Genomic DNA, 15450 nt, shown 5'->3' on the forward strand with positions numbered 1-15450 from the left:
GCCAGTCACATTTGATAACAATTATATATCTCCATAGCCATGGAACAACATAATTTGTACCTACTATATTCAAGAAGATCTGGGTTTTATACTAAGTAGAATATGTATTTCACAATTATTAGACTATTTTCCTATATGTACCAGAAAGCTTCAACAAGGTTACTGAGCATAGCAGAGGTATAAGGAAAGCTTCAAACGGCAGTTCCCAAATGCAAAAAGTTTGTCACATTCCAGTGACAGACCCACCGCTGACTTAACCTTTGCATGCTTGTACCACACCTGAATGCTAGGATAGACTTTAACAGCGTGGGTACCACTGTGCCCTTCTGATTTCTTTAATCATGAAAAAGGAAGAGCTGGAAATGAAAAGGCATGATCTAAATAACTTGGTTTCTAGGACACTTCCTTACAGCCAATCCATGGATAAGTGATTCTGTCTTTGAAGAGAAGACCCTGGGGATGAACAGGCTGCTGCAGCTTCTGGCTTAAGTAAAAGCCCTGTCTCCATGGGTCAGAACTTGGTACGTGTCCTCAGTTGAAGTCTCAGTGGAAAACAGAGAACTTGCTACTACTAAGCATTGCCTTAAGACTGAACAGAGGCTCTCCAGAGCCACAGGGCAGACTCCACTGAACAATTAGATTTCCAAGATCTTTTCTGGACGAACAGGTGTAGGATAGCTTTTCTGAAGGTTGAAAAATTAAAATTAGGGCCCCAGTTTCAAGAAACTTTTATCATTCGAGCTTCATCTTCCAAGTCACAGTTTAAGCATCTACACCACAAGTCATCTGTGATGAATTAAGCAGCATTGCCCAAGCATGCAGAGATGGCATTAGGAAAACCAGAAGTCAGCCAGAGTTGAAACTGAGATGCTGGACATAAGAGGGCAAGAAGAAGGGCTCTCTACATACACAGCAGTAGCAAAAAAGTAAGGATAATGCAGACTGTAGACCTGCTGCTGAATCTAGTGGTAATGGATATGGAAAAGGCTAAAGCACTGAATTCCTCTTTGCCTCAGGAACTTACAGGTAAGGTCTGCTCTCAGGCCTTCCCAATCTCTTCTCCTCTCAGTGTAAGCTCAACAAGTTGGCGGAATGGGCTGACAAAACCCTCGTGAAATTCAAAGGCAAAGCCTTGAAACTGTTAATGGAATACCCCCATACATCAGCACAGGCTGAGAACTGACTGTTGGGTATCAGCTCTGAAGAAAAGGATGTGAGGAAACTGGTGGATAACAAATTGAAGATGGCATTACAAAATGCACACTTTCCAGCAATGTGAAGTTAGGATGGGAAGAGAAATGACATTTTGACATTTACATTGCCTACCTTTTCACAGCTGACATCAATGCCTCATTCAGAAGCTTAGGCAGCTGTGCTGGCAAGTAGAACTTCCCAAAGACTATTCAGAACTAAATCGGTAAACTTTTTGAAGGAAATCGACTCACCACAAATAAAGGATCTGAAACTTGCAATCATCAAGAGCTCATCCTATATGCAGAGAACTTGATTCCATCTTCACTTCTTCGGAGAGAAGTCTTTCTTAATTAGGTAACACCATGGCAAAGACTAAAATAATAACCACACTTTAGAAGAGTAGCAATTGAAGGTATAGAACTGCTCAATCTTGGGTCATCACACAGTTGTGAGCAGCAAGAGAGATTTATGCCTTCAGTGCAAAGCTTAACGATGAGGATGTACACTCAGTGCATAACTCTTATGTACTTTGCCCTTCAGTAAAATGCAGAGAGTGGAGAAAAAGATGTAGACAGACTGGCAAGTCTAAAAGATGCTTGTGTAGATGTGAAAAGCTGTCAACACAGTAGGCCGAGGTATGAAGGACATCCACTTATTACTTGTCCTTAGACTTCTAGATGCATTCCCTGCTTTAGATATCTGAATTATCATCTATGTATATTGTTTCCCAAGGAGATCTTTGATACTTCCCAGGATGGCTGGGGAATGAGCTAATTTAAAAGCTACAACTTGCCTCCTGTCAAGCACCATGAAGTTTGCCAAAATGCCAGAGGGAGAGGTGGAACATCAGTGCTCTTTTATTTGAGACAAGAAAGGCTGTGCTCTTGGCTGTTACTGGTGGACATAAATTGAGACGGTTTTGAGGAGGAGCAGAGCAACGAATGGACTTGGGCTCAGGGATAAGCTGAAAGGAAAATGTAAAGGGACATTATCAAGTTAGTAGACTCTATTGACAGGGTGAGAAAAATTTTTGCTCATTTTTGCAAAAGGTACTTAGAAGTTACTTGCCCAATACTTATTAGTAACCCAATGTGAATGCACCTTTGGAAGAAGCATATCCCATAGAAAGTGATTTCAACTTAAACTTATTTTTCACTCTTTATAAAGTAGTACCTTGACAGTGACCTTTCAACAACTGCAGCAGAAATACAACAGAAGTAGCCTGACAGCTATTTCAGGATAAGCTTTATACAGTGGGGTGAAAATCAAAGATTTGAAAACATTGCAGAAATAATCAGCATTTAATATTTAGCAGTGCTAACAAGCAAAGGAAAAAGTGTGGCAACATTAAAAAAGGAAAAGAAAGGATTAGTAAAATAACTCTCTTGGTGTAAGTAGCATCATGGAGTACATTAAGGAAAAACAAGAGAAAGACAAAATGAGTAGTACACATCAAAACACACAGCTTTCAAGGTACAATTGCACCACATCTGAGCAAGCAAATTCAAATTTTTTTTTTTTTAATTTCTAGAGCTTCCATTTTCATTTACTTACTCTTTATCATATGAAGTAACAACCTTTAACGGTTTAGATGGTCATGAGCTACAGGAAATACAGAGATGCCATCACAGATAGATGCACAGATACTGAATGTCACATAATCAAAATTACATTGGCATTCGTGGTATCTAGGCGGTAGAAGATTAAAATATTTGTCATCATTACACCACAACTTCTCTTCCTAAGTATCCGTCATAGTTAAAATGGTTTCAAACTAGATAGTTTAGTCAAATGTTCCAGAAGCTATACATGACAGACATGCTAGGAAACAAGCAGCACACAGAGGCAATCTTATTTATTTCTTTTTAAACCAAGGAAGAGCACTCTGGTTCATTATGTAGTCATCAAGACAACACTCAACACAAGGAAGTGATAAAATTCAGTCTGGAAAATATATCCAGTTACACGTATCAAGCTTTGTTTGCAACAGGTAAGCTGACAAATTTTGTGACATGCCTTTTTAAAATATGACTAGTGTTATAACCTTCCTGTCATTACACTAATAAATGCACACATCTAAACAGCAGCAATTCCTTGCTGCAGCAACCACCTTCAAACACAAGGAGGTGATGTTACCTGTGCCACCGGGTTAGCCAAAGGAGCAGTAAGAACCTTTTCTGTGCTGAGGGATTCCCTCCCTACCCCAGTGCTTGACAGCACGCAGCCACACCGCCAGTTTCCATCCTGACAGGGATAAACAGCATTTGAATGTGGTACAGGAAACACTACAGAGTGATCAGAAGGAATATTCCTTTTCAGGCACACACTCCACTCCCAGAGGCTTCTTCTGTAAGTGCCTATCTGATGAGCAAGAGAAATTCCTGGACCACAGGAGCTGCATATGCTGAGGGGCTTAGCTGGATATAAGTGATTGAGTTGCTGCATACTGTGAACAGAAAGAAGTGGCAGCAGAAAGCTGCAGGCATCACAGTGCTGGCTGAGACAATAAAAGCATGGTCTAAAGTTCAAAGCAGCTGAACTGTGTCTCTTATTGGGTGGCATTAACAAAGGGAGTATCTTCAAATTGCACAGGGATACACCTGTCCCCCTACGAGATACTGAAGCATTACTTGGGCAGACATTGAATTGAAAACAGCCGGGAGAGGGGGACCACAGCAGCGCAGAGGCAAGCATTTTACATGCAGGACAGGCTTCACAACACAAGAGCAGACTGACTGCTAGAACTGACTGCAATGCCTTGGCAGGTCTCCCTGAGTTTATTATAACACCCTATTTGCTGGTGCCAGGGATCACTTTTTCAGGCCTCTAGCAAGAAGCCCACTACCCTCATCTGTCTTCTTTCAGCAGTTGCTCTTAGTACCATGTTTTAAGATTCAGGAGGTAGGAACACTTCCAGTCAATACATGTGTGAGATTTAGCACTAAACTAGGATCTGTCATTTCTATCTCTAACAGCACTCCTTGACACTACAGCAGAGAGAAACAAAGCTAATTAAGTTTGTGAATCCCAGCTCTAGAATATTGTTGCTGAACTGCTGCATGCATTCAACCAGCTGGCATCGGTTAATCAATTCTTTAAAAGGCATCAGATAAGTAGAACAGCCAGAAATAGCTTATTTCAGGGAAAAGGAGTAGCAACAATGACAAAAGCTAGAGTGCCAGTACAGCAGACAATTGTTTCAAAGAGGAATGAGACAGACAACTGTCTAAGGAAAAACAGTAATGAATTTGGGAAGAACAAACAGTAACTTAGCTACCACAAAACCTCTGAAGTTCAAAGTTAAAAACTCACGTGGAAAGAACAGCTTTTAGAAGAATAGGTGCAGTTATGCTAGAATATTACTACAATGCCTAAAACAGACACACACTTTCATTACTTCCTCTCTCTCTTCCTGGAAGCCATCTCCTGCTAGACCAATAGCCAGCTAACAAATACACTTGAGACACTATTTCTTTTTAAAAGGTTCATGAAAACAGTATCAGACTTACAGCTTGTCCATTTGCTTCATAAAGCGGGCATTTTTGTTTGATCTTAGCCAATTCCATATTCACTTGTTTGCTGACCACAGCCATGGGATTTCCTCCTGGAAAACATTTTGTGTAGTTAACAGAGTACTCCTGCAATGTTCGTCTGCGATTAAATAAAAATTCCACAGTTAAGGCTATTTCAGAGACTAAATATGCCAACTCCAGTGCAAAATGCATTCCAGTGAAGTAGTATAACACTGCCAAAGCTCTACTCTTCACAACAATTTTTGCAAGATCATGAAAAAAAACCTGCCCACCAACCCTTAAAAGGACAGTATGTAACAAAGGCCAACTGTAAAAGCAGAGTCCTAGGGTGGCAGCAACCTTAGTATGATTGAGAGTTCACAGCTATAAACGTATCTTCAAAACATTTGCGAGCAGAGTGTTTGAAAAGCCAAGGAAAGCTCCCACAGCCACACAGTAACTTCAGCAGCTTTTGAAAGTGCGGTGACATGGAGATGGAACCTGAAGAATTCAGTCCCTAAAACCTTAGTGGAACTCCAACGAGTGACACTAGCGAATACAATCCATGAAGATGAACCATGTACACCAACTGTACCTGGAAGATGTGTAACTAAACAGATTAGAAAACAATCCGGGAGACTCCACACAGAAACATGAGGAAGGCAGAAAGCATCAACTTTAAGCATCCAGAATCACTAAACATCAAAGCCTCTCTGTAAGTACGACAGAGGAAAGGAAAAGAACAGACACAAACGGGAAACGGCATAGGGGAGAGGCAACATGGGCTTCCTCCACAATTTAACTTTGGGAAAAGTTTTTCAGATCTAGTTTCCCACTGTTCTCTGATTCTGCAACCCAATCAAACCCAGAGCCTTAGTTCAAAACAGAGGGGGAGGTTCAACTACCCTAATACCTTCCTGTCTTTAGAGAGATGACTGAAGAACAACAGAGTTTTGAAGTAAATAAGTTCATGTTTCAAGTTCAACAACCTACTAAAAATTTTACTTCTTCCATGGTTTACTAACAAAACCAGAATAGATCCCATCACTTCAGCCATTCAGCTTCCTGAACCACAAGCTCAACCCCTTCAGTAGTCTTCCCTCCTCACATCCCTTCCAGACTCAGAAATACAAAGGATGCCCTTCAAACCGTCTCCTTCACTACAGGAATCTTTTTTTCTCCGTAGCGTATGCTGCCTCATTCAAGGCAAAGGGTAGATTCTTTTGGAAAGGAAACATCCATGATGAATTAAATATAAAAATATCACAGTCTTTCACTAGGCAACCTTAAACCTGTTTTACCAGAACTGTGCAACTTCAGTACGCTTTGTCTGGAAACAGTTTCTGGATGCAATTTAATAAAGACTAACCATAGGACAGACACCAAGTTTTGGCAGTCAGTAAACTCAGTTAGATTTTATTATAGGTTTTATAATATTTTATCATTTTACTGCATTACTGAAGGGTATTCCACACTAAACATCTGCCCATCTTGTTAGCAGAGTAACCAGTATCAATAACTGATGCCATCCCATAAACCAGCATTAAATAAGAAGAAATATGGCTTGTTTGCCATTATTTTCACAACTATTTTTGAAATCACTTAGAGAAAGGACTTTTGGGGTTTAAATCCTGACTTTAAGAAGGGCTTTCTCTTTAGAATGGCTCTGCTCTTCATTCTCCCTCTTCCCTTTTTCTCCCCCCCATGTATACGAAAAAACATACTCCATCTCTTTGGGGTCTCTCCCATCTTATAACTTTGCTATTTATTTGCTCTTATTTACTTTGCTCTTAGCTACTCAACTAATCCCCTCACTACATTCCTACTTCTCCATGTTCAAGTTCAGCTTATACTTTGAAAGATCCAAGGGAACAACTAAGAGAGTTGCCAAGAAATTCAGTCCACAGACCTGAGCTCAGTGGCCACTGGCAGCTGGGTAAAGCAGCTTTAGAAAGACTTAAAGGAATTGGGCGAAGGAATAGACACACACAAGGACAGCATGCCAAGGAAAGAGCAAAGAATTCCACTAAACAAGAGCAAACTGTAAAAGAATGGATCTACAACAGTTTGATGACGTGACAAGCACCTGTATGACTTCAGTGACTTGTGAGAGCTATGGCACCAACAAAAATCCCAGCTTTTAGTGCAGGCTGCCATCTGTTCTGAAGATTCACTGATGAAAAAGCTAACTGCTGAAGAGGCTGAACTGGAACATCTACTTTTTAATAGACAAAAATACTCAATTATTTTGGCCATGAAAGGAAATGGCATAAGGTTTCGGATTTGTAATATCTCAATCCCGCCATTTTGCTCCTCCCTCCTTTTTATTTTGAAAAACTCACCAAGTCCTGTTACCACCATTGCTCCTAGATCAGCAACATAGTTCCCTTTGCGAAAGGTAGCAACTCTTCCTCCTACTCGGTCCTTTCAAAAGCACAATATATTAAACCTCCAGTAACATTTGGCAATACATCTCACTTAAATATCATCACTGAGACTTCTACAGAAGGTGGTACATTCTTTTATCCAAAGGTTCAATAAATAAAATGCACACTTTTCCAAGAACCTCTGCAAATAAACACTTGATCTCAATTAATTTGCCTAAGTAAGGAATAAAATGTTTAAGCTGCATTAAAAAAAAAAAAAGGAAAAAAATGGAAAAAAAAAAAAGAAAAATATGCCTAACCTCATTTGGACAGATTTAACTATATCTACAGTAGGATCTACTGTGATTCTAAAACCAATCCTTCATTGTCCATAGATAGATTAAGTTAGGTACTAGATTTCCACCTCCCACTTTCTAGCACAAAATCCAACAGCTATATAGGAAATGATTCAGCTATGCTAGAGAAAACTAAATTTTAGAGTTGTCAGAAAAGCCAATTATTCCTATCTGTTCTTTTCAGAAAAGGCAGCTATCAATCAAGAAGATAACCATGAATCAACAGCCCATTTTAGAAGCAGGAAAAAAAGTTTTTGATTCTTGACACATACTACTGACTTAAGGATGACACTTATTTTCCTACAACTTTAAACTTAATAAGGAAAAAAAAGCGCCACCTTTCCCTATTCTCGGTCCAGCTAGCAGTGTGATATCCGAGAGAAATATCATTTACAACTGGGCAAAGATTCCAAACAGCTACCAATTCATATACAAATGTAAAGTTTGATTTTTAGTAATTAAATCAGCAATTCAGAAGCATGTAAACTAATAGCCTAAAAGTTACAGAAAATGAACGGACACAAAGAAACTACCACCTGAATCGCTGAAATCATAATGCAAGAAAACACCAGCCAGCCTTCAAAAATAAAACCAAAATTATACAGACTACTCCAGAAGACATGCAGCGGTCTAGAAAAAAAATGACTGAAAAATATTGTGCATTTTAAAATAGCCTCTTGCCAGATCTACATACTGGTTATAACAAAGATGCATAAAACAAAACCCAGGTTACAGCACAGATCTCTTTCTTCCAGCTTCAAAAAAAAAAAATGCCCCAAAACCAAAACAAACCAACAAACCCCACAATACCTTCAGGTGAGCAAGAGACTCCTAAACAACTAGACCGTTGCACTCTCCTTTGCTCTAGAGGTATGGAACCTGTGAAGCACAGAGCCAGCAGCTCTTGTTCCCTAGCAGTAGCTAGCAAAATTAAGAGCCTGAAACATTACTCTAATAAAAAACTTAAGATGATTAAAATAATCTGTGCAGGAAAAGTGTCAGAAGTAAATATACAAACAAAATGAAGTCACAAAGTAAAACTTAAGATAAATTCCAATTTAACTGGTCAATGGATTTATTTGTTTTAAATGAGTATCAAGCTGTTCTCGATTGATTAGATTATATGAAAAAAACTTCAACTTTAAAAAAAAGGAGATTCCACTTAGGGCTGGATATAAAAGAATACCTTATTACTGGAAGAACAATCAGCTAGTTCATGCACCACAAAATGTAGCTCTATATAACTTTAAAGCCTCTGTTAATCACACAGTAATAAAGAATTAATGTAGACTTGAAAGGTGCAAGGAAAAAACCCTGCCTGACGTCGTAGGGCAATTTCAAACAATGATTCTATTTAACAGGCAAGTTCTTGAAATACAGACTTGCATTCTGCTTTCCAGTGAAAAATCAGTTCTCAATCATGAAAGGAAGAAGATTCCAGCCTGTTATTTGTGTAAGTGTATGGCACTAGCACCTGACCACACAGTCCACCCCTGAGAAAGCAGTAGGCAACTGCCAGTGAGAACAGATACACTTGTTTCCTAGTGAGACAGGTTTAGTACCCAGCAATACATCCCAGATGCCTGTAACGACACACGATCTTACCCATCTTTGCCACACTGCTGGGATACTTAGCCTTACGCTAGTACTGAATGTGGTTAAGTTTCTGTACAGAAGTAAAATAGCCCAGAAATTCATACCCTGGCTTCCAGAACCGTGACATCCATTCCAAAACTCTGCAACTGGCGAGCTGCTGCCAACCCAGAGACTCCAGAACCGATAATGATCACCTTTCCAGTCTTCTTGGCTAAAGAAAGGGAAACATAAGCTGCAGGCTCTATATGTGCATTAGTACATCGTAAGCAGTCGTGTTAAAGTTGCATTTAAGAAATACTGAGAACAAAAAGCAGCTTCCTTCTCATCAGTAGTTCTGACAGAACAAACTCTTTAACAAAACAAATAGCCACAAAAAGAAAACTGAAGTAATTATGTACATAATATGGTAACAGTAAAACACTTCACAATTTTTCTTAATGAGACAGGTACAAGCAAAATACACCAGTAGTGTATCTGTGACAAAGAAGGAAACAGGAGGAAAAAAATTTTTTGAAGGACAATTGTTTGAAGAAGAAACTGATTCTTATTAACAACTGCAGGACAAAGTATCAGTTTTATTTCTTTCTGTCCCAGAAGAATAAAACCTAGAAAGGACAGACAAGTTCAGCACTTGTAAAATTCAAGCATCATATAAGCATAGGACAAATGTTAAGAACAGTATTGTGCTTCTGTTATTCAAATGAGGAACAAAGATAACTCATTAAAGAGTGACAGCCACCAAATTATCTACAGATTTGCAAACATTTTCCCTCTCAAAGCGATTTACTTAAATACATGGCTTCTTCATGCCAAAATAAAAACTGAACATCTATAGCCAATGGTTTTCCAGCCTTTTTTATTTTCTCAGCACCAAAATCTTAAAAAAAGCACTCAAAAATCTGTTCTAACAGATCACAGAACAATAAAACAAAACTCCAATTAGAAACAATTTAAGTTTCTTACTTGGAAGGGGCTTCACTCTCTTGTAGATACCAAAGTTGATTAGACCATGCCGCTCCAGATAGCTGTGTACTCTGTGAACGAGCACTGTATCACCTAAAAAAATTGTCATGTTTTTAAAGTATTCTGTATGTTCAGCAGCACGTATGTACTAAAAACATATTTACAAGCAAATGTGCCACAGCAGCAACCCAGCAAAGTCACACTGAACACATCCCTTTCTGCACCCCCAGCCGCCCTACTGAAGAATCCATCTTCTTGAAGAAGGCTGAGGTTAAACTTTTCTGGAACCCACAAGCCGTTTTCCATGCTATACTGCAGTTTTGAATACTGCCAGAAAAGCTGTATAGGACATTAAATGCTTCTATTTATTTAGTGTGGAAGAACACCTTGTCTGAAACTGACTGCAGAAAACCAGAGATCTTTACACAGAACTGTAATGCGATTTGCCAGCATTAAGCCAATCCGTTACCGGAGCACTGAATTCTCATTTTTATAAACACAATAATTCACTCCTTTGCAATACTTGACAGTGTATTTGCATTCATTTCAGCATTATTTTCTTCTTAATTACTCTTTCTTTGTGGCTCCCCTCCACCATTTTTCAGTTTATTGGGATCTTTTTTGAGAAGGGTGGAATGGCCTACATTTACAAGCAGTAACTCCTCGCTCTTCTACTGCCTTCTTTCATCACAGACACTCCGTTCAAACCTTACGCAACTTTTTAATGCTTTGCAAAAACCTTGATTATTAAGAAAATCTCACAGCTGCAAACCACCATGAAGTTGTAGCAAACCTTAAAAGCTGCGTGTGAATTCACTCGCAGGGAAACTTCTGTAACAACACATCTTTTAATCAGTCTTTTTGAATTCTGCTAGGGATATATTTCTTTACCACGCAAATGAACTCTGACAAACCTGAAACACGAGCATACTGCAATATCCCATTCTGTACATGAACGCTTATGCAGCTCCACTAACAAAAGGACCATCTGACGTCCCCTCTTGATTCTGAGCAGCTTTTCCCTAACCAAAACTGAAAAAGAAGAACAATGATACGTACAGTATGGTTTTGGTAGTAAAAGGCTTGACTTACTATTATAAGGTGCTTCTAATTGTTGGATAGTTGCCTCAAATGTCAACTGAATCTTTGGATTATCCAGCCAGAGCTGCAGCTGTATTTAACAAACAATAAGACATATTATATTAAGCAATACAAAAGAGATGTTTTCCATGTGCATGTTTGTTACCAAATACTGTTAGGAGATGAAAACCTCTAACAAGTTAAACTTTGGCAGTGCTATCCAAGCTGCACTGAACTTTGCCTTCCAGTGTTCTTTAAGGTGCAATACAGTCCATCTTAACTTCCTATATCATCTCAAATAAGTGGAAATGCATTAAGTAAGCAACCTCCTAATCACACATACAAGAAAACATACACTGAAAGAAAAAAGCTACAAAATGGAAGCGCCAGAATGCTTATGTGTACAGCCTTCCTTCCACCTGCATGGCAAGTGTGATATGTGGGATGTTTTAATTGGCCATCCAACATCAGCCAGCATCTAACTTTTTGCCATCAAATTTCACATTATTTTTGTAAAAGCTACAGGAGTACTTGTATTCTTATGAAGTTAATTTATCTCAGAACTTTAATCATCTAATCCATCTTCATAGATATAAGGCACATGGACTACACTGGCCACGTATACACAAGAACGAACATTCAGAGGACAGTCACAGTTCAACAACCAAGCAGGAAAATCTGCTTGTAAAATATTAATTATGTCACTCCACACTAGGAAAAAAAGCACAGAATAATAGAATCACAACTGTTTTCCCAACAGAACGCCTACTTCATGGCACAGATGGCAATAGCTAATAAATAACATTTTACTGTTCAATGCCTAGATCTAGGTCATACATAGCATCTCCACACCATTTTACATTCCAGAATTAGTCATTTATTTGGGTATTTCTCTACAATTGCACTACTGAACTTCACAGCTCCTCACAGATAGCAAACTAAAGTGGAAATCATACAAGTATAATGAACAGGAAAGATTAAGAAAGAATTTCCATATAATTTAGGAGGCCATTTGAGGCAAATTTCATCTTTAGTACTTTCTTCTACTTGTTTTCCAAGTAGTTTTTAACAACGTTCTTTCTAATAATTTCTGAGCATGGAACTAACCATTTCATAGTATAATGTACCGTGACGCTAAGATTCCATTCTCAGCTGGAAGACTGCAAAGCCCATAATCTATATTTTTATATATAAACCTCTATGTATGTAGATATATAATTACTTCCATTATTCATATTAGTTTTCTTTTATTTCAAATTAATTTCATCTATGTTATCACCCAGTTACTTGTAAAAGTCTTCACTGTTTGTAGTTTTTGTAGTCCTCATTTTACTACCTAAAGTAACTTGGTATATGCAGCAAACGACCATTTCTTTACAAATTCTGATTTTTAGTCCCTCTACAAATACACAGAAGAGTGCAGGTCCTAAAGGACTATAAAGGCTTCAAATCACAACTGTCCTGCACTGCCACAACAGATCATTTATCCTACATTTTGCTCTGTAAATTTTCATGATCTGCTTTAATCAACAGTAATTTAGCAAGAGCTTTTACTGTTTTGCATGGGTGTGGTTTTTTTTTTAATTGGTTGGTTGTTCGGGTTTTTTATATTTTGGGGTGGGAGGATTCATTTAGAAGATCACATGAAGTGGATCTCCTTTGTTCACTTATTCTTACGAGTCCTTTAAAGAACTCAGATGGACTGTAAAGGATCACTTCCCTTTATAAAAGCTACTGTGAGCCTTCCAAAATATGGTTTTACTTACCAGGTCATTCATTCAATTCTTGATTCCATTTGTTACCCGGCAAACTGGAAACATCAGACTTACTAGTCTAACTCCTCTAACCTCCGGGAACTCTGGGTGTTTATGCTCTCTTCAATATTTTTAAATCCCCTGGTACTGTGCCAGCTGTAAGCAAAAGGATGCACGCTGCAGTTCACAGCTCTTCCAGAGCTCTGCTGAGCACTGGGTTTATATTACCGTTTGCTTCATCTGCTGTTCTAGAACCTCTGCTGTCCTGACTGGAGGAGATCCTCTCACAAGTCTTCCTTGAAAGGGGATTCCTGCTCAGGAACTTCTCTAAGTTCCTCCATAGCGAATAGGGACCAAAGACCAACAATACAGCTTTTCTAGTGCAGCTCTGCAATACCCCTTCCAAGCATTTCTTTAAATCCCAGTCATTTATTAGCTGCAGTGGGATGCTTTTCTCCTTCTAATGTGTTTGTAAAAGGATTACTCACTATACATTTTGCACAAACTGTTTTTCAAACTTTTTGGCTTGCCTCGGTCCGTTTTCACGCATCTCATGACTTCCCAAAAGTTACAACTTAGGTTAATTACAGGGAGATTTCACAGGAATAGCAAAAGTTACACTCTTAGCATGAAGATGTCCACCATACATAAACTTCAAATAACTTCTTTAAGTTATTAAGCATTGGGTGCTACCATGGTTAATACACCATAATGCCACTTGATCATCTCAAGTTTGTGAAAAAAACTGAATGGTGCATAAGGTGTTTTCTCTTAACTAGGCTAACAAAGCAATTTTCAAAATATTTCTTGCTTTCCTACTGTTAATTTTTCTAACATGACTTAAGTTCTCTAAAACACTTTTCTAAGTACAGGAGAAAGTCCTGAACCCTGGTTGTGTGCTGGGGAACCTAAAAGCACTGTAACAATTTAAAAGCATTATCTGCAAAACACAATACTACTGTTTAAGTTATATTACAGTTTAAACTTCAGGCATGTTTGCCTGAACTCAAGTGAATGAACTCCCCAATGAATTATTTGAATATTGCCCCTTCTTTCTATATTTTAAGTTGCATGGAAGTTTTGAATTGGGCAGAAATGCTACAAACATTTAGAAGCAGAATTTCGTTTCTTCAACATTACAATTTCTTTTCTGAAATCAAAGCTGGCAAAGTAACTACTCTGTTCTGAGAATAAGCTGCATGACTGGCTTGATGTCTCAGTATTACACCAACTGAATGCTAAGCAAAGTAAAAAGCTGAGAGGTTTGCCTTATTCTAAGCAATAATGCATTTGATTGAATATTATTTTAAGTCTCGGTTTAAAGAAGTCTCCACAGAGACTTCTTCAAGCTGAGATTAAGGAATAGAACATTGCACCACTTTCTGTTTGTTTACTTTTTAAAAGCTGTTATTAGCTGAAACATGTAGTTTTGATGGTTGTTATGACTGTATTTTGGATATTGTAAATATGCTACAGATTCTTTATGCTGCCTCACAGCATTGCCTCAACCAAGAACTGCATAACACCTTCCTTAGCAACTTAGAGCATGACAGGATGCCAGAAATGAAACCCCACCATCCCAAAAACGAAAAAAAAAAAAAATCTGTTAGACTTGCTAATTCCCAAAACGTCTTTGTAAGGTACACAAACGTCCTACACTTTTTTCCATCAATACTTTTACAATAAACTTACGGTGCGGTTCCTGATGTACAGAAACACCTTCTGAGTCTGCTGTGGCCCACTGATTATATCAGGGAAGCAGGCAGCTTCTTGAGATGTCATACGGTCGTGTGGAAGTCTACTCTGGAAAGCTGCACCCTCCACACCTACAATAAAAAGACAAGTTGTCTACAGGCACTGCAAAAGGAACTGCTAAATAAGTATATTTACACTACCCTTCCTAGCCAGTGCATCTAGCCTTGAGGCGATATGGTCCCCAATTTCATGTCATGGTTTCATTTAGTCCTTTTATTTATTTCTGCAAGACATGCAGGTTCCCAAGTTAACAGTTCTTGGAATTACAGGTATCATCTAGGGTTAATGAAAAAGCTATACTGCAGGGGAAAACAAACAAAAAACAACTGAAAAATAAGGGGGCAGGGGCATATATCAATATAAATTATATATAACATATAGCATATATAGAAAATATAATATCAATAAAACATAACTGCTTTAGATGCTGTCCTTCATTTGTGTGGTTTCCAGTTTCTAATAGAGTATGAAAAACATTCTGGAACCCATTCAAAGGCAAAAGATCTATAGGGTACAAGCACAATGCTCATAGTCCCCTCTCACCTGCTTTTCCAAGGTTTCATTTGCACTGAACTCCTCAAGCTAAAGGAACCCATCCTAACCTCTCCTTTTGCATATTTTACATATTCGCAACAGGCAGTGCAATGAAACACAATCCTACTTGTGCTTTTTCAGTGTCCCCTCCCCAAGTGCTGCCTACAATCAACAGCTACAGATTGCTGACTTTTCCTTTTAAATGCTCCACATGTAAAAGACTGATGTTGAACATGTTCAACAACCAGAGACATTTTCTCTATGGAAAGACTTCATTCATAAAGGCACCTGTCCTTCTATCAATTCAAACACTGGCAATGAAGTAATACTGCGGTTGTGT

General features: G+C 38.5%; 1 protein-coding gene across 1 annotated transcript in view; it reads right to left on the reverse strand.

Moving 5' to 3' along the window:
• Nucleotides 1-15450, reverse strand: part of KDM1A (lysine demethylase 1A) — a 48642-nt gene that overhangs the window by 21828 nt on the left and 11364 nt on the right. Inside the window, exons 4-9 of the mRNA XM_068417841.1 lie at nt 14514-14647; nt 11080-11158; nt 9988-10080; nt 9129-9235; nt 7049-7130; nt 4704-4798 (exon numbers count right to left, since the gene is read on the reverse strand). Coding sequence (XP_068273942.1) covers nt 4704-4798; nt 7049-7130; nt 9129-9235; nt 9988-10080; nt 11080-11158; nt 14514-14647 — 590 coding nt within the window. The remainder of the gene's footprint in view (nt 1-4703; nt 4799-7048; nt 7131-9128; nt 9236-9987; nt 10081-11079; nt 11159-14513; nt 14648-15450) is intronic.

The sequence above is a fragment of the Nyctibius grandis genome, chromosome 24 (genome assembly GCF_013368605.1).
Source record: "Nyctibius grandis isolate bNycGra1 chromosome 24, bNycGra1.pri, whole genome shotgun sequence".
NCBI classification, from domain to species: Eukaryota; Metazoa; Chordata; class Aves; order Nyctibiiformes; family Nyctibiidae; genus Nyctibius; species Nyctibius grandis.